We start from the raw sequence: 20703 nt of genomic DNA, 5'->3' as shown, positions 1-20703 counted from the left end.
CAACCACCTGAAAAGCTAGGCACTGTTATCCCATTCATGATCATCTCTAAGTAGAACTGAAGCATCAGGCTTGTTTTGTGACTAGGACATCTCAGTTAGACTTCTCAAACTACCAGAGCTAAGAGAAATTTCCTTTTTAGACCTTAACAACCTAACCTAGCACAAAATCAGTAGCTGTAGCGACTGGAGGCAGCTCGGCTCATAGGAATCTTCATCAGATTCAATCTTGGACAAGAGTAGCTGTGAGAACAGCAGTAGCTGCAGTGAAGGGACTGAGTTCCATCCACAGATTATGAGAACAGACACGGCTGGCCCCTTCATCAGTGTCAATAAACACTGTTACCTTTGACCTGCGAGGACCCAGCTCAGAGACTCACTTCCTAAGCTAAACAAACAGTACACAAGTGTTTCTCTATAGATTACTGAATATGTATCCATAGGATAGTTAATGTTTATGTCATCTTTCAGAAAAAGATGAACGAAATTTTTGAAGTAACTAGAAATATATTTTAGACAAGATAGCACAGTTTTGACTTTTAGTCTCTGGAAGGCAGGGAACCAGAACTTATTTACTTATTTGTGTGTGTGTGTGTGTGTGTGTGTGTGTGTGTGTGTGTGTGTGTGTGTGTGTGTGTGTGTTTCCAAAATCACCATTGAACATATCGTGTAAAAATTATCTGATATCAAAAAAGAATAAATTTGCCACAATCACCTTGCAATAGACTCTTTCAATGACTAAGTGGTCTCCATAGTATAGAAGATGCAAAAGAAGAAACTTGAAACCAAGTTGTTGGGGTATTTGATCACACTGTGAACCCCAAGTTTGTATTTGCATTAACTAAATAAAATTAACCTTGTGTCAGGAGGCTGAGTTAGCAACTAATTGACAGAAAGTAATCACAGAGCCTCAGAGGGCATCCAGGAGAGATAGAGATGCACTGGAAGTAGTAGGAAGAAATTTGGAGTGGCAAGAGTTTTTTGTTTTTTGTTTGTTTGTTTGTTTGTTAGTTAGTTAGTTAGTTAGTTAGTTTGTTTGTTTGTTTGTTTTGGTGGAACAGAAGGATGTGCTTTTGGGGAGAAACCAGCAAGGAAAAAAGGTTAGGTAGTTGCTAATCAACTTCTCAAAGATAACATGATTGCATTCTAGCCTTTGAATCTTGAGTCTAATTTATAAATAGAACTATAAAGATTTAGTTAAAGCTATCTTTATTGGCAGCCACAGAGCCAGTGCCTGCAGGAAAAGCATTCCCGCCAGGCCACTGCCAGAGCATCAGGCTGGTAACTGTGAATTCTCAATTGCTGACTGAAATAGCAGTAGATTAAGGCACAGCCACTGTGCTAACGTTAAAATAACACCAAGTACTGAAAGTAATAGCATAGAAATATGGCATGAAATTTGGAGCCAAACATACCTGTAGGTCCATCTTGGGTATGTCCTTTATAATCTGTGTAATCCACTATATCCTCATCCCTAATAAGATGACAGTAACAGAACTACCTTTTAGCAATAATTTAGATAAACTCAATGAAGTGATTATGAAAATTCTTGGCATAAGGAAGTACCCTCTAAATATGATTTATTAATTAGGAGTCTATGGATTAGATAAACTAATAGAATGAATAGATTTTAACTTCTCCTTTGAGTCACATTATTTTTGAATTAATGTTAAATTGTAGCCTTCTATCACTTTGGACTTAGATTTCTTAGTGAGTTATCTAGTTGCTACTCTCTGCTTTATTATTAACTCAGCCTATGAATTCTTGTGTCTCCATATTGCAGCTTTATTTTGTTCTATAGTAAATAATAAATTTTGTTTTGTGAGTTGGAAAAGACCTTTTCTCTTTCTTTAATTTTATGTGTGCAGGTGTTTGCCTATATGTATGTCTTGCATCATTTGTATGCATGATCCCATCCTGGCTAGAAAGTGGTGTTAGATCTCCAGGAACTGGAGTTACAGACAGTTGTGAGCCACCATGTGGGTACTGGGAATTGAACTCAGGGCCTCAGGGCCCTGGGTGACCAGCGAGTGCTCTTAACTTCTGAAATATCTCTCTAGCCCCAAAGGTTATTCTTATAAATAACCATTGTTCTTTTAGCTACTGGATTCCTGTATCATTACAGAGTATGGTACATTCATTTAGTTTACATAAAATGAAAGAAAAGAATTTAATAGTAAAGGAATTATTGGTTTATATAAGTGTCTCTTTTTCGTATTAATTTATTCAAAACTAAGACTTAAGAAACTGCAATATTAAAAATACTTGAGGGGCTAAAGAGATGGCTCAGAGGGTAAGCATTTGCTGTGCAATCATGAGGACCTGAGTTCTAATCCCAGGACCCATGTAAAAACAAACAAACAAACAAACAAAAAACCCTAACGCTAGGTGTGTCTGCATATGCAACTATAACTCCAGCACTGTGTGTGGCAGAAAAATGTGGACCATTTGGGCTTTCTTGCTGCCAGCCTAGCTCTAGATTCAGGGAAAGTCTTGCTGCCAGCCTAGCTCTAGATTCAGGGAAAGACATTTTCTTAAAGAATAAAATTGATAGTGATAGAGTATGAAATCCAAAGTTCATCTCTGGCCTGTGAGAGTGAAAGCACAGGTCCAAGCACCTGCACACACACAGATGTGCATATCCCATACACACACACACACACACACACACACACACACACACACACACACTATACCATATGCACATATACACACACACATTGTCCCCAAACAACTATATTCTGGAATTTGTGATCACATTAAATATAACCTAGAATAAGACTCACATGCATCAATCACTCAGCAGTTTGAGGGGACAGAAGGTGACTCTACTTTACTTTGATGGAAATAATATTTCTTACAAAAAGAATGACATCCTTTAATTTTCAGTATTTTGATTAGTGCTCCTCTTAGTGTTTTAGTGTGTAGTGTTTAATGGATATAGCAATTAATTGTAGAACTGAAAAAGCCCAGAAAATATTCATAGTGACCTTCATCCCTAAAACCAAATTTGCTTTAGAAATCTCAGAGTTGAAAGGTATAAATCCAACATCTGTAAAGTAAGAAGTAAGCTGTGCATAGCAGTGGGAAATGAGTGTCATTTAGTTTTAACTAAACTCTACATGTGACTTTAGAATAAAGTTAGGGGGAAAATCCCTTAATAATTCTATCCTTCTTGGGTCAGTTACCTTGTTTCTTGAAGATTAAAGTTAAAAGGTAAAATAAAGATAAAACAATTGATGTTGTGAAGAAACAGAAAATTATTTTTTTCATGCTGTTCTCATCAAACAGGGCATCTGGAAAAAGAAGAGAACATCTTTAAAATACACATATCAAAGAGCCACACCAGACCAGGAAGCTGATGTTAGAGCGGGTTTCCCCTTCAGGTTCTGCAACTCCTCCTATCCTTAACCATCTCCCTCCCTTCTTCCCTCCCTATCTTCCTCTCACCCATCTCCCTCCATCCCTCCTTGTCTCCCTATCTTCCTCCCACCCCATCTCCCTCCCTCCCTTCCTCCCTCTCCCTTTTCCCTTTCTCCTCTCTTTCTTTTCTTCATTCCTTTCTTTTCTCCTTTGTTTCCTCCTTCCTCTCTCCCCTTCCCTTTCTCCTTTTCTTCCTACCTACCTCTCCCACTTCCTGTATCTGGCTCAGAACTGCACATTGGTAGACCTGATTTTGTGTCAACTACAAGAAAGTCTGAGCACTAAAGTTCATCGTGGAGATAAAATTTGTTCCTCCAACTTCTCCCACATTAATATCCCTCTTTACCAACACAATTTTGTGCCCCCCTTGTCAAAATAAACTCTTTAAGTCCAATTTGTGTTCCCTATGTATTCCTGGACTTAGGACCTTCCACTGGAACATGGTTGACCTACCACAAATAACACCATTAAAGAAGTTAACTCTCCCTTCTCAGCAGCTATTATTTGCCAACAGTTCCTCAGGTAGGGGAACCTCCTTCACTCTTTACTAGGGTTTTGTGTGGCTTGAGCTTGTGTGTGGCCTGAGCTTGTGCATGGCTTGAGCATGATGGACGTCTTGCAGATGCACTCCCAGCCACTGTGAGTTCATATGGCAACTGAAGTTTTTACAGCTATTTCACTCAAGAGGCTTACTAGCTTTTTTTCTAAGATATGCTCACTCCAAAAAGTCCCCTCTTTTGACTGAAAATTCATCTTTCATGACTCAGTTCTATGACCTTAGAATTATTTATTCTTTTTTCAAAGACTGTCTTTCACCATTTCTTTAGTGTATGAGTACATCCCTTCATCTCTACTTTAAAAATATTTGTAGTATCTTATTCACTTTCTATTTGAGATATGTCTTAATATGTAGCACAAGCTGAGCTCAAATTCCATCATCATCCTGCCTCAGCCTTTCAAGTGCCATCCTTCATAACTTCTGATTACTACTCATTCTTGTGAACTATGATATTCAAAAACCATTGCTAGAGAGCCCTATTTAGTCACAGCAACACATTTTTTTCAGTCAGTTCCCTAATTCTCATGTGCTGCAGGGTTTTTAAAAGAGGGAGAAAACCTGTACTTTTAGTTAATGTAGAAAAACATGAACTAGTGTCTAAGAGTGTAAACCCTTCTCTTCCCACCTACACACAGTCTGTTCATATGAGAAACTTAATTTCTCCCTATGAGTGTTCACACAGGGTAGCTTTGTTAAACATATGACAACCTTTTCCTGATTTTTTTTCATTCATCCATCATGTCTTCTAGGAGTGAGGAATGAACAAATAATCACACAATCTGCATTTTACTTACATATTTTTCTTACTGCTGTTCTCTCTCTCTCTCTCTCTCTCTCTCTCTCTCTCTCTCTCTCTCTCTCTCTCTCTCTGTTGTTAAGAGTTCTGGAGACATTTAATGTTATCGCAATAAATGTTTTATTTATGTGAAGTTTGACAAGATGCTATCTCAATAACATAAAAATGGTACTGATCATTTTGAACTTATATTCTCATCTGTTGTTGTTATACACTTCACTGTCATAACAATTTCTACATATTGAATTTGTAGGAATTGAAAATGCTAGTTCTAGCACTGAATACCACATGACAGTAATCAATGTGTCCTAATGATTTAGAATTCATAAAAACCCATGGAGTATGGTTATTTTTTATGTTATTGAGAAAGCATCTTGTCAAACTTCACACAAATAAAACATTTATTGCAATAACATTAAATGTCTCTAGAACGCTAAGATATGCTTAATTATAAATTTCCATTGTTCACTTTTCCTCTCATACTATACACTTAGCATCTGTCTTACCAAAACCAGTATCAGTGATAAAAAGGCACAGGCAAAGGATGTTCTGCAATGCAATAAGTCCTTTGACAGTTATTAGTTCCCAGCTTTATTCTCTGTGCTTCAAGTTGACAATCCCTCATGACAGAGTACTCACTTGCTAGGATGAGATTTGTTTGCTTCTCTTCACCAGTTAGAGGGTTAAGAACACAGCATGTGATACTTTCCTGAGACTGGTTTCTGAGGAGAAGTGTCATCTTCGTGTGGAAAAATCTATCTCCATCCTGTGAGTGTGATATTGAAGAATATGGAACTACCTCCCCTTGGCTGCCTCTCCACTCCATTCGGGGCTGTGGGAACCACCCTTCTGACAAGCACACCACAATGAATCCATCATCACCAGGACTCTCAACATGGATTTGCATCTTCAATCCAAATGCTGATGGAAATGATGAGGAAATAAAAGCACAGTAATTATACTGAGTTTGGACTGTCAGGTTGGGAAAAAAGGAGTCTCAAGCATGTGCCCTACAGTCTAATAACATGAGTGTACTGACTTCTATACTTTCTTTTCAAGCTAGACTAATTTATTGCTATGTGATGTCTATATGTATTTTTGAGATAGATATGTGACTTGTAATCACTACTTGGCTATTTTAAAACCTTGAAATATGAAAAAGCCATAAAAAACCACCAAGATAATTTCCATGTATTTCAGTTTGTTGGGCACAAGGACACTGGTATACTATATTCCCTAAACAACTTACCTGCCACACTGAGGTTCATGCTGGTCACGTCACTGAAGCCACTATCATTAAATGAACATTGGTAAAGTCCATCATCAGAAATGCTGATATTATGAATTCTGAGGGCCACTTTGCCCTTCCCAATGGCCTCTTTCACAAACTCTGTACGATTCACATACTCAGGTGCAGCTTCTCCATTCACTCCATGGCCACCTCCGTACTTGTAAACAAGTTTGGAATTGTCACTCCTGAGCCAGCGCACCTCCATAGACTCCACACTGCGTGGTGGGGACACCTGGCAGCTGAGCTCAGCCTGGCCTCCTACTCTAGCCACCATGTGTCTAGTGGGAGTTGTCACCATCAGATTCTCTGTGGGGAAAATTTGAAAATGAAAACAAATCTGAAATTAACAAGACTTTGCTGCCATTCAGTGCTGAGAAGAACATATCAAATCCTACCCATAAGGTCTACCTTATCTAAATATTCAACTCTAACTACATTCCTTTTCATCTTTCAATGTTTTTTGGAAACTAATGCTAAGTTATTCTTATCTTTAAAATAGATTCTGGTGAAGTAGGAATCCCCAATCTTAAGTCTTGTTACTTAAGAACTGTATGGAAAAATCTATCTGGCATAACTATTTTGGAATTCTGGAATCTATTGAAGGCTGTTTGTTGGTTTCTGTGACACCATCTATAACAAAATACCTAAGAAAAATAGTTTTAATGAGAAGATACTATTTTAACTCATGGTGGCAGAAGCTTTACTTCATGGTAGGTTTTTCCACTGTTTCTTAGCCCTGATGAAACAGTGTCAACTTGGAGAATATGAAGCACGGTTTTTTGTTGCTAGAAAGCACAGAGAGTAGAAAGGACAAGGATAGGGTCTTTCCATGGTGTTCTCCACTTGTCCAGTTTCTCCAACTATGCACCATCTCTCCCCTCTCATAATGCCATAATATCATGAATCCAGTCTCATCAATTCTCAATTATTGAATCTCACAATTATACAACCCTTTAGCACATGTGTGTCATTTAAGGAGAAACTTTAAAATCAATTCGTAATTAGCTACAACTTCAACTGAAGGTTTAGATAATTGTCATTTACAGTCAACAGTACCAACTACCCCCTAAAACCTTTAGTTTATTGATAAGAAGTTGTTCATGTTCAGGGCAGACTGGGTAGCCTTTGAGAGTTAGGAAGAGCAAAACCAACTCCATTTTCCAATGACTGGAGCACTATGCTCTGATCTTTGATTATTGCCTCTGGTCACATAAATGTAGACAAAAAGGTAGTTAGTTATATCTGTAGCTTCTCCTAAAGTTAAAACCTTACCCTTTCCTAACTATGGCAGCATCCAGATTGTTTTCAAGGTTTTTTTTATCATTTTTATTTTATTTTTGAAAGAGGGCATTCCAAAGCAACTGTGTATATGGGGAGAACTGGAATCCCTATCCTTCCATCTAGTACTGCCATTCTTTCCCTTGCTACATAATTCATAATTGATAAATAAGATGCTTTTAGTGTTTTGAAAATCACATCCTATGTTAGAACATTTAATAAAATTAGGCTTTGTTTACTATCACATTTTCCTTCCCTAATGTTTGATGATTTGTGTTTGTCACTTTCCTTCTCTCCAACAAATCTTAAACATATTTTTCAGAGATACTAATCACAAAGACTCTTCTGTTTTTGTTTATGATAATGTCTCTCTATCCTCTATATTTGCAAGATAATTAATCTATTGTGATATATAATCCTAAGTTATTGTGGGTTTCCCCCTCCATGCATTAAATATTTTATTTTGTTTATTTCTTGCTTGTGTGGTTTCTATAAAATTGAAGGTAATTTTATCTTCTTTTTGTGGGGGTAGACAGATTCCTCCCCATGACTACTGGTATTTTAAGTTTTATCTTCCATTTTCATTATACTCTGAATACTATGTGCAGAGGTGCACTTTTTTTTTTCAGTTTGCTTTGTCTCTTACCCTGTTTGGTGTTCTCTGAGATTCCTGACTCTGTGGAGAATTTTAGTCATGGTTGCCTTGTCTGTATCGCTCTTCCTTTTTGCCTTTCTTCTCCTTGTATTACCATTGTCTGCATATCTTTAAGAGTGTCTCAGAGTTCTTTGATTTTCTCTCCAATTTTTTAGTCTTTCTTCTCTTTATACATTTCTATGATTAATGCTCAAAGTCAAATGTGTTTTTTTTCTCAAGTTTTGTCCCTTCAGTCTGTCTACTCATGAGCCCATAAAAGAAGATTTTTATTTCTACTATGGTGTTTCATATCTATCAGATTTCCTTTCATTACTTTATAAGAATTTCTAGATATTCTTATAGTATCCATTTGTTCTTCCTTCTTTTCCATTTTTGCCATTAGATCATTTACAATATTAATTATGATTGTATTAAATTTCTAGCCTGACAATTCCAGATTATTTGTGTGGTTTTACTTGCTCTGTCCCTATGGATTCTGGCTTTGATTCTCGATGTTTCTTGGAAAGTTTTGTTGGAAGGCAAATACACTACAATTAATGTACCCAGATGTCATGTTTTAGTGATGTATTGCTAATGTGTAAGGGGGAGAAAGAATGAGCATTCTGCAGTTGTATGATTTAGATTCAGCCTTTTAGTGAACCTGTGCCTTTGAGTTGTGGCCTTCTTGAGGGGTTCTCAATGTCTCTGTCTCCTAAGTGGGACAAGATAGAAAAAGGTGGCTTGAGCTCAGTTTTACCCTTCCTTCTCCCAGGTCAGGTCAGTCAGGTCACTCAACAGTGATACTGTGAGGAAACAGTACATCTTGATGGCAGAACTAATTAATGTGAACCTGTTTCAGAATGTTTGCTTTCTCCATTTCTCCATTCCCATCACAAGAAACTGGTAGAAATGTAGAAAGTAAAAGGCACCGCTCAGTGCCTACCAATGATGGGGCTTATGTGGTGGTTCTGATTCAAACCATTGTACATTGAGACTCTAGTAACTCAGTGGCTTCAGCTTACATTTTCCTGCTTTACCTCTTATTTTCTCAGATCTTTCTTCTCTCCTCAGAGATTTCTACCTTGTAGATTTCTGCTACTTTTTGGTTCTCTACCCTGTGGGACAGTAGTGCACTCTGTAATTTCATTCCTTGAACCTAAGAAGAGTTGCTGACAACTTTTTTACCTTTTAACTTAATATTGCAAAGAAGTGATGCTGTTAACCTCTTTCAATAACAAACTGGACAGTAGAAGTCTATTTTGCATCCTTTTCATAATTACAATGGATAAGAAAAAAGTGAGTATTCTTACGAGAAGTTGATGCTGATGCTACTATCACTTGCAGGAAAGTGAAGCATATATGATACCCAGAAAAATAGGAGTATGTAGACTTCATCATATCTGAAAAGGACAATAGAACACAGTAAGAATCAATGAGATATGAAGTATAGATTGTCTAGATACACAAAATTGATTCATAATTTTATAAAGAGACAATCTTAATACATGGTTCTGATCAGAGGAGGACTTCTCAGTTCCTTTATCACTCTAGTTTATACTCTGTGGTTACTTTAACCTTTTGACCAAACTTTCTAAGTGAGCAGTACCCCCAGGAGTTGTATTTAACAAACAGCATAAGAAAAATATTTGAAGCAAGTTAATGGAACAAAAACAGACAATCTAAAAGCATGCATGTGTAAATGTGAATGAAATGTAAGAAAAAAATATTTTTAATCCATGAGACTAAAAAAATATATTGAGATCAAATAGTGGATGAACTAATGTCATTTGTTAAGAATTATATATATTATTTTTAATCTGTAGAATATTGCTAAAACCTGTTAAAATAATTTTACTGATAACTTTTATACTTTAAAATGTGAAAATGTTTTGTGACTATGTTGTGATAATTGAAAACAAAGACATAACTTTACAAAAGAAAAGATCTGCATGAATTACACACTAATGACTTTCTCAAACCTATCAGAAAAAAACATCAAGAACAATTTCTTAAATTGAAATTTGGGAAAAATAAAGAAACAAAAGTTGAGATTTACTAATCTTGGAAAAACACTGAAGAGTGCCACATACACTTGTAATAAGATTAATCACACTTACAACTTGTAAGCAAATTGTTAAATTATATATATATATATATATATATATATATATATATATATATATGCCTTCAAGATGGCAGATATTAAAACTTAGCATTATCTGACTTTCTTTTTTCCCTAAATTAGAAATGAGGATGCAAAGCATGAAGAATCAACTTTTCTTCTATTACTGATTAGAAGATGTACCATTTTTTATGGTTTCTCCTAAATCATCTAAGTTCCCTACATTAAAAAACAGTCACTGAAATGCAGATGAAGGAGAAACAGATATCTAGTCATTGAGACTTATAAAAATGCATGGCACATTGTAGAGAAGAGAAGGAAAAAATAATTTTATGTGATGTTCTTCACTGAAACAGAAGGAAAAATCCTAAAATTCATATAGAACCACAAAACACAAAAGACCCTACAAAACCAAAACAATCCCGAGCAAAAAGCTTTGGGGATTACCATACCAGGTTTCAGTCTGTATTACAGATCAATAGTAATAAAAACAATGTGATGCTGGCAGAAAAACAGAAGCATAGAACAATGGAACAAAACAGGAAACCACCAAATAAGTACATGTAACTACAGCCATTTGATGTTTGACAAAGATGCCAAGAATACACACTGAATAAAAAACAGAATCTGTAACAAATGGTGCAAAGGAGGAAAGATGTAGAAGAATGTTATTACAGTCATATTTATCACCCTGAAAAAAAATCAGCTCCAAATGGACTGAGTGCCTCAATGTGAATCTGAAACACAGAAATTTCTAGAATAAAACACAAGCAGTACCTCATAAAATCTGGGTGTAGGAAGGGACTTTTGAGTAGGAGTTCATTCATCCAGGAATTAATGCCAAGAGCTGACAACCAAGACCTCATCAAACTAAAATTCTCTGTATTGTAAAGAAAGCAATTAAACAAAGAAGTCCACAGAGTGAGAGAGAATCTTTGGTTGAGAATTGTTTTCTAGAGTATATTGTTGTAGGATAGTTGATCACACTGTGTGAAAACATGATGCTTTTTATTCTGATTGGTTGAATAAAGAGGTGAACGGCCAATAGCTAGGCAGTAAAGTATAGGCAGGACTTCTGAGCAGAGATAGAAACTCTGGAATGAGTAGAAGGCAGATTTTCCCAGTGAGATGTGGAGGGAGACAGACATAATGGAAGAGAGGTAATGAACCACACAGCAGAAGGCAAATAAATATAGATAAATTAATTTAAGTTATAAAAGCTAATTGGTAACAAGCCTAAGGTAAGGCTAAGCTTTCATGATTAATAAAAAGTATCCTGTCATTATTGGAGAGTTGGCAATCCTAAAAGAAAGCCCAGCACCAGTATATAAAGACCCAAGACACATAAAAAGGAGTCAATGAAATGAGCAACTCAATTTAAAAATCGGCTACAGATATGAACAGAGTTCTCAAAAGATAAAATGCAAATGACTGAGAAATGTTTTTAAAGTCTTCAGCATACTTAGTTATCAGAAAATGCAAATTTAAACCATTTTGAGATTTCACCTCATCCAAGACAGAATGGCAAAGATAAAAACAAAACAAACAAAGGAACAAATAAAAACTCAAACAACAGCAAATGTTGGCATGGGTGTCAGAAAAAGGACCACTTATTCTCTGTTGGTGGGACTGAAAACTACTGAAATCACTCTGTAAATCAGTGTAGAGGCTCCTCAAAAAACTAAAAGTAGAGCTATCATATGATCCAGCTATACTACTCTGGGGCATGTACTCAAAGGCCTCTACATCCTCCTTCAGAGACACTTGATTATCCATATTCATTTCTGCTCTATTCACAATAGCCAGGAGATGAAAACTGCCTGGGTATTCATCAGCTAATGAACAGATAATGAAATGTGGCATATTCAAATATGGCATGTTCACACAATGGAATATTATTCAGCTATTAAGAAAAATAAAGCACAGGTAAATAGATGATGCTAGAAACAGATATTCTGAATGAGGTAATCCACACCTAGGAAAATAAAGATCACATGTTTTCTCTTATTTTTGAATATTGGTTTTGGATTTTTAGGTATTTGTATTTCATTTGGGACATCTGTAATAGTCAGAAAAATACTAAGGGGCCATGGGAAAGATACTCAAGGGAGAGGAGCTAGAATGCATTGATATCAAAAGTCAATAGAGCAGGGGGTATTAAATTGAGGTGGGGGTGGAAGGCAAAGAAGGATAATATTGGAATAAACAATATTAAGGAACCTTCAAAAAGTCATATGGAAACAAACTTCTGTTAAAAACCTACATCCAAATGCACACACACCATATTTGTCTTTCTGAGTCTGGGTTACCTCACTCAGGATGATTTTTTCTAGATCCATCTATTTGCCTGCAAACCTCATGATGTCATTGTTTTTCTCTGCTGAGTAGTATTCCATTGTGTATATGTGCCACAATTTATTTATCCATTCTTCAGTTGAAGGGCATCTAGGTTGTTTCCAGGTTTTGGCTATTACAAACAATGCTGATATGAATATAGCTGAGCAAGTGCTCTTGTGGTATGATTGAGCATTTCTTGGGTATATGCCCAGGAGTGGTATAGCTGGATCTTGAGGGAGATTGATTCCCAATTTTCTAAGAAAGCGCCATATTGGTTTCCAAAGTGGTTGTACAAGCTTGCATTCCCACCAGCAGTGGAGGAGGGTTCCCCTAGTTCCACATCTTCTCCATCATAAAGTGTCTTCAGTGTTTTTGATCTTAGCCATTCTGACAGGCATAAGGTGGTATCTCAGAGTTGTTTTGATTTGCATTTCCCTGATTATTAGGGATGTTGAGCAATTCCTTAAATGTCTTTCAGCCATTTGAGTTTCCTCTGTTGAGAATTCTCTGTTTAGTTCTAAAGCCCATTTCTCAATTGGACTGTTGGTCGTTTTGATGTCTAATTTCTTGAGTTCCTTATATATTCTGGATATCAGTCCTCTGTCACATGTGGGGTTGGTGAAGATCTTTCCCCATTCTGTAGGCTGTCTCTTTGCCTTGTTGACCATATCCTTTGCTCTACAAAAGCTTCTCAGTTTCAAGAGGTCCCATTGATTGATTGTTTCTCTCAGTGTCTGTGCTACTGGTGTTATATTTAGGAAGTGATCTCCTATGCCAATGCATTCAAGACTACTTCCTACTTTCTCTTCTAGCAGGTTCAGAGTAGCTGGATTTATGTTGAGGTCCTTGATCCACTTGGACTTAAGTTTTGTGCACAGTGACAGATATGGATCTATTTGCAGCCTTCTACATGTTGATATCCAGTTATGCCAGCACCATTTGTTGAAGATGCTTTCTTTTTTCCATTGTACACTTTTGGTATGTACTCACTCATAGGAGGATGCTAGATGTGGAACAAGAATGACTGGACTGCTACTCCCATCACCAGTGAGGCTACTTGGAATATGGGACCCCAAGAAAGACACGGAGAAATGGATGAGATGTACATGAACAGCCTGGACATGAGTGGGAGCAATGAAGGGCGAGGGCCGAGGGAAAGACAGCAAGAGATCCTAGCTGGATCAAGAAAAGAGAGGGAGAACAAGGAGTAGGAGACCATGGTAAATGAAGACCACATGAGAAAAGGAAGAAACAAAGAGCTAAAGAGGCCCACAGAAATCCACAAAGATACCCCCACAAAAGACTGCTGGCAATTGTCGAGAGACAGCCGGGACTGACCTACACTGGTGATGAGATGGCCAAACACCCTAATGTTTGTGCCATAAACCCCATCCAAGGACTGAGGAATCTGGATGCAGACATCCATGGCTAGGCCCCGGGTGGAGCTCTGGGAGTCTAATTAGTGAATAAGAGGAGGGTTTATATGAGTGTGAATTGTTGAAACCAAGGTTGAATAAAGCACAGGGACAAATAACCAAATGAATGGAAACACATGAACTATGAACCAAAGGCTGAGGGGCCCCCAACTGGATCAGGCCCTCTGAATAGGTGAGACAGTCGATTGGTTTGATCTGTTTGGGAGGCATCTAGGCAGTGGTACCAGGTCCTGGGCTCGTTGCATGAGTTGGCTGTTTGAAACCTGGGACTTATGCAGGGACGCTTGGCTGAATCTGGGAGGAAGGGACTGGAACTGCCTGGACTGAGTCTATCAGGTTGATCCCAGTCCTCAGGGGAGACCTTGATCTGGAGGAGGTGGGAATGGGGAGTGGGCTGGGGGGAAGGGGAGGGGGGCAGAAAGGGAGAGAACAATGGAATCTGTGGCTATTATGTAGAACTGAATAGTATTGTAAAATAAAAAACAAAATAAAATATAAAAAAATGCACAAACACACAAGAATAACGACATTGTTAAAACATAACAGGAAAGACACTGGGATCTCCCAATGATGGAGAAATGGATGCAATCTATATGAACAGCCTGGACATGAGTGGGAGTAATGAAGGGCAAGGGTCGAGGGAAAGAGAGCCTGTAGAAGCGGGAGATCCCAGCTGGATCAAGAACAGAGAGGGAGAATAAGGAATAGGAGACCATGGTAAATGAAAACCACATGAGAATAGGAAAAAGCAAAGTGCTAGAGAGGCCCACAGAAATCCACAAAGATACCCTCACAATAGACTGCTGGCAATGGTCGAGAGACAGCACGAAATGACCTACTCTAGTGATGGGGTGGCCAAACATCCTAATAGTCATGCCAGAAACCCCATCCAAGGACTGAGGGATCTGGATGCAGAGATCCATGGCTAGGCCCCGGGTGGAGCTCCAGGAGTCTAGTTAGCAAGAAAGAGGAGGGTTTATATGAGCGAGAATTGTTGAGATCAAGGATGGATAAAGCACAGGGACAAATAGCCAAACGAATGGAAACACATGAACTATGAACCAAAGGCTGAGGGGCCCCCAACTGGATCAGGCCCTCTGAATAGGTGAGACAATTGATTGGCTTGATCTGTTTGGGAGGCATCTAGGCAGTGGGACCTGGTCCTGTGCTCATTGCATGAGTTGGCTGTTTGAAACCTGGGGCTTATGCAGGGTCGCTAGGCTCGGCCTGGGAGGAGGGGACTGGACCTGCCTGGACTGAGTCTACCAGGTTGATCTCAATCCTAGAAGGAGGCTTTGCCCTGGAGGAGGTAGGAATGGGGGGTGTGCTGGGGGGAAGATGAGAGGGGCGGGAGGGGGGAGAATAAGGGAATCCGTGGCTGATATGTAGAACTGAATTGTATTGTAAAATTTTTAAAAAAGCAATAAATAAATAAATAAATAAATAAATAAATAAATAAATAAAGTTACACCAAACAAATATTAAAATAAAATAAAAAATAAGTAAATAAATAAAAAATACAAAATACAAGATAAAATTGAAAAAAAAGACATTGAGAATGAAAGCTGTCTGAATTGATATCTATGTGACTGTCAGTATGAATGGTTAGACCCATGAATAATCTGAAAGAATGTGTCTAGAAAACTCATAAATTACGTTAAAACTCAAAAGTAAATTACATCCCTGTATATAAGTCATGATGATTTTTGAATTTGAATTTAAAACAATGCAATTTATGATGATACTAGAACTATATGATTGGGTATAATTCTATCATATTATGTGGATATTTTATATGTTGAATGAAAATAAGCTTGAAATGGTATAGACAAATCTTGTTCTCAGGTGCGATGACCTATATGTCTCCTTTCACTTCTAGGTTGGTGTTTAATTGCCATGATGGTGCAATATTAAGGAGGGAGGTGTAAATAGTTTAAACAGGTGATTAGAGCATGGAGACTTTGCTCTTATATATGAACTAATGTCATTATTATGAGAGTGGATTTATGATCATGGGTGAAATCTTTATAACAGGACAAAACCATCCCCATATTGTTTTCTATCTCTTACCCTTTACCTTTCAGTCACAGATAGCATCATAAAAAAGTTCTTGACAGATGATAGTATTTTCACTTTGGATTTTCCATCATCTAGAAATTTCTGTTCTTCATATATTACCCAGTTTATAGTACTCTATTATAGCAGTTTAAAATGTTCTAAGACATGAGAAAAGATTTTATATATCATAAAGTTATATGCAATGTGTATAGAAAAGCAAAGAATAATTTTTTAAAGCTAGACAGCATCTAAATAATTCTAAGTATGAAATACAGAGATCATGCTATCAATTTCAAGATTTATGCAAGACTTCACTGATGAAAATATTATGGAATTGGCAAAAGAGTAATGGGCCTCCAAGGGAATAGATTAACACAGAAATGGAGGCACATTAGCCTAAGCAATTTTTTCAGTACTAAAGAAATTCAAGTGAAAATTTGTCTTTTGAAAAATATGGTGCCTAAGTAGTGAGGAACTCATATGCAAAAATATTATATTATAAACTTTCCAGCATTAATATCTCAAAAGGTATCAAAGATATAAATTTAAATTTATATAATTAAAAAACAAAATCTGCAAAAAATGTGACAAGTCAAAGCCTCTTTGGTATGACAATTAAAGCAAAATGCATGATTTTTTGAAAAATAAGCAATTGAAATTTAGAAAATTTCATACATTTTCCTCTGTAAAAGAGGGAACAGAACCAATAAAAAGATAAAATACAAAATCATAAAAAATGTATATATTGTGTTTCTTAAGAAATCAGGATATAGCTACAGCCTGGATAAGCTCTTCTGAGACTGATTAGGCATTGTAGGAATGAACTGGATTTCATGGGCCAGATAGATAAAACTAAATTTTCACTAAGAAAGTTGTCCCCACAGGGTAGGGAGGCTGGTGAGGATCAGGAGGAGGGATGAGGGGGGAATCTGTGGATGGTATGTGGAATGAATAAAAAAATTCTTAATTAAAAAAGAAAGTTGTGTCTAGGATTTTCTTCTCATCTTGCTACTTTCCTACATGGGCCTGCTGTGTGAGGCCTACTTGGTCTTTATTCAGCCAATGTGAAAATACTTAAAGGCTATGGCATGCCTTCTACATATCTGACAAATAACATGAGCGATTTTCTCTAACACTGTTCCAGCATATGGTTTGCACACATGATGTTGGTAGGTATTGATTGGCTTACTACCTGGAAAAGCAGGTTACAGTCAACAAAGAGACATAATAGGAGTTGTAATCACTAAATGACTGCTATGATTCTGGTATTTCCCTCCAATACCACCCACTTTTTCAAAACAATTAACTCAAAATTGAATTTATTAAATATGCTATTCTTAAAAACAAACTACAAGAGAAATAAAAGTACAAGAAGACTTGTATCTAGTAATAATAGTATATTAAAAGTTGATGGAAATAACTCAAAATATGACTGACAGTAGAATGGACAAACAAGTTATAGCTAGCCCAATAATATATGCATCAATAAAAATAAAATCAATAAAAAATTAATGAGCCATTTTATATATGTCAGATATTGATCTCTAGAGGATTTGGCTGAATTAAAGGAGTCAGATAAAGATGATTCACATGTTATGATCACAAATATATGGTTGTAAAAATGCTAATAATTACACAAGTAAATTAGTAAGTCTCTAGAGACAGAGAAAGGGAGAAAAAGGAATGGCCCCAAAGCCCACAAAGACAGTTTTGGGAATCAGAGATACATACTTATTAAATGAAATACAGTGACAATTTCATGACAGTATATATATTTAAAACTTTACAGATTATTTCCCTTAATTATCTGGCAGAGTTTGTTGCATGTCAGCTATCCCTCAACAAATCTCTCCATATAAATACTGTAAGATAAACATAAAATACTGGTTGTGATCTTTTAGTGGCTATTTAGTTGTATAACTTCAATCTCAGGAGTAGAATCTTAGAAACTGGAAACACCTACATTGGTGACTGTCAAGTCTAAAACAGTATTATGTTCTGCTGGCAATTTATAACTGTTGGAAGTCCTTTCATGGTGTGGCCCCTACACAGTGGATTAAAGATGCTCTGGTAGAAGGCAGCACACATTGTACTTGGTGGGTTGTTTTTTTTTTTTAAGGAAAATGACACAAGTTGAATGGTGACAGGAAATGGGCTGGATCCTGGAGCAGTTGAGGGAAGGGAGTAAATATGATCATTGTGTAGAATTCTCAGAGAAGTAGCTTTCAAAAAGAAGGAGGAAGGAAACTGTGGATATGATATTGTTCCTGAATCCCAGGTCACAAAGGACCCTATCAGCATAATGAGATATGAAAGCAAATCCTCTTTTTGAAGAACTTCACTGCCTTTCAGAATTCTAGTCCTAACATATAATCACTTTGTAATGAGAAGATAGTCAAGCTGTGAAACTCTAAGTTTAGACTTACAAAGGAGGGAAATACCCTTGTCTCCAACCATTCTCCACACCCAAATCACTTACTTGAGCTTGAGAATCTAGAGAGAATTTCTTTCCTGGCCCTTCAAATATTCTCAGTGACTTCAGGTTGTTCAGCAAAGTTTCTAAACAACAAATCACCAACACCTCCTCTAGATCAGGGTTGGTCTTCAGAGCTTCAGCTAGTTTCCTTCAGGATGAAATTTCCCTTCTCAGTATCAAATCAGTCTCCATTCAGAGAAAACAAGAAGACTGCTGTTCTGTCCAGTACAAAAGTCATGAGCTCACTCTCTCTAGCAGCACACTCTGTTTCACTCAGAAACTCTCCACTGTTTTCAGTATGCCTGTTCCAACATGACTGCTTTGGCTCATGATGATATCTGAGACAAGGCATATTTCTTCATACAGTTTCACCAGAATGTTCTGTAGAAAAATGCTAATTCTGGACATACCAAGGGGAATTCTTGCTTGTATCAACAGTAATGTGCTCTGGAGTTTATCTTTATAAATAACATTTAACTTTTCACATAGGTTTTTTGAATTTTTTAAACTTCTAGATATTAGTTATGTTCTTTTCTTGAAGTCTCTACTATATTTAGTCATGTGAAAGGCTCAGGATAGGAGAAGCTCTTGGAAAATAATCGTCAGGGTATTTTTTCTTATAAAATAGATTAGGAAAAATTAAAATAAGAAGAACCTGGTCAAGACTTGTGCAGCCTCTCCTCCAAACTGTCCATAGGAAAATTTTAGTGATTATCTCGTATTAGAGGCCATAGACCACTAAGACCACAAAATGTAGATAGAAAATTATGGAAGACAAAAATCTATAATCATAATTTTTGACAATTCTCTATATTTAAAATAATAAAAGAGAATTATTCACTCCATCCCTCAAGATGCTACCACAATAGCCAAACAGAACCATGTAAGAGCATTCTTCTGCCATACTCCTTAGAATTTAACAAGCTAGATTACTCTTGAACCAGAATATTGAGTTTTTCAAAGATATACAATGTCTCTTTCTTCATCCACATAAATTTAAGAATTATTTATGTGGTTGTACAAGCTTGCATTCTCACCAGCAGTGGAGGAGAGTTCCCCTAGCTCCACATCCTTTGCAGCATAAGGTGTCTTCAGTGTTTTTGATCTTAGCCATTCTGACAGGCGTAAGGTGGTATCTCAGAGTTCTTTGGATTTGCATCTCCCTGATGATTAGGGATTTTGAGCAATTCCTTAAATGTCTTTCAGCCATTTGAGTTTCCTCTGTTGAGAATTCTCTGTTTAGTTCTATAGCCCATTTCTTAATTGGACTGTTGGTCATTTGGATGTCTAATTCCTTGAGTTCCTTATATATTCTGAAAATCAGTGCTCTGTCAGATGTGGGGTTGGTGAAGACCTTTTCCCATTCTGTAGGCTGTCTCTTTGCCTTGTTGACCATATCCTTTGCTCTACAAAAGCTTCTCAGTGTCAAGAGGTCCCATTGATTGATTGTTTCTCTCAGTGTCTGTGCTACTGGTGTTATATTTAGGAAGTGATCTCCTATGCCAATGCATTCAAGACTACTTCCTACTTTCTCTTCTAGCAGGTTCAGAGTAGCTGGATTTATGTTGAGGTCCTTGATCCACTTGGACTTAAGTTTTGTGCACGGTGACAGATATGGATCTATTTGCAGCCTTCTACACATTGACATCCAGTTATGCAAGCACCATTTGTTGAAGATGCTTTCTTTTTTCCATTGTACACTTTTGGCTTCTTTGTCAAATATTGTATGTTCACAGGTGTGCGGGTTAATGTCAGGGTCTTCAATTCGATTCCATTGGTCCACATGTCCGTTTTTATGCCAATACCAAGCTGTTTTTATTACTGTAGCTCTATAGTAGAGCTTGAAGTAAGGGATCGTGATGCCTCTAGAGGTTGTTTTATTGTACAGGATTCTTTTGGCTACCCTGGGTTTTTTGTTTTTCCATGTGAAGTTGAGTATTATTCTTTCCAGGTCTGTGAAGAATTGTGTTGGTATTTTGATGGAGATTGCATTGAATCTGTAGATTGCCTTTGGTAGAATTGCCATTTTTTCTATGTTAGTCCTGCCTATCCATGAGCATGGGAGATCTTTCCATTTTCTGACATCTTCTTCAATTATATTTTTCAGGCACTTAAAGTTCTTGTCATATAGGTCCTTCACTTGCTTGGTTAGTGTCACCCCAAGGTATTTTATGTCATTTGTGGTTATTGTAAAGGGTGATGTATCTCTGATTTCCTTCACAGCTTCTTTGTCCATTGTACTTAGAAAATTGGGAATCAATCTCGCCCAAGATCCAGCTATACCACTCTTGGGCAT

The 20703-nt window shown here is 37.0% G+C and overlaps 1 protein-coding gene across 1 annotated transcript in view; it reads right to left on the bottom strand.

The window, feature by feature from the left end:
* LOC102904939 (selection and upkeep of intraepithelial T-cells protein 8-like) overlaps positions 1 to 18682 on the bottom strand; it is a 30167-nt gene extending 11485 nt beyond the window's left edge. Inside the window, exons 1-5 of the mRNA XM_076564776.1 lie at positions 18411 to 18682; positions 9289 to 9378; positions 6025 to 6372; positions 5415 to 5696; positions 3186 to 3293 (exon numbers count right to left, since the gene is read on the bottom strand). Of these exons, the coding sequence (XP_076420891.1) occupies positions 3186 to 3293; positions 5415 to 5696; positions 6025 to 6372; positions 9289 to 9376 (826 nt within the window). The 5' untranslated portion in view covers positions 9377 to 9378; positions 18411 to 18682. The remainder of the gene's footprint in view (positions 1 to 3185; positions 3294 to 5414; positions 5697 to 6024; positions 6373 to 9288; positions 9379 to 18410) is intronic.
* Between the last annotated feature and the right edge of the window lie 2021 nt (positions 18683 to 20703).

The sequence above is a fragment of the Peromyscus maniculatus genome, chromosome 2, assembly GCF_049852395.1.
Source record: "Peromyscus maniculatus bairdii isolate BWxNUB_F1_BW_parent chromosome 2, HU_Pman_BW_mat_3.1, whole genome shotgun sequence".
Lineage (NCBI taxonomy): Eukaryota > Metazoa > Chordata > Mammalia > Rodentia > Cricetidae > Peromyscus > Peromyscus maniculatus.
Note: the sequence above shows the minus strand (reverse complement) of the source record. Positions and strands in the feature narration are given on the sequence as shown.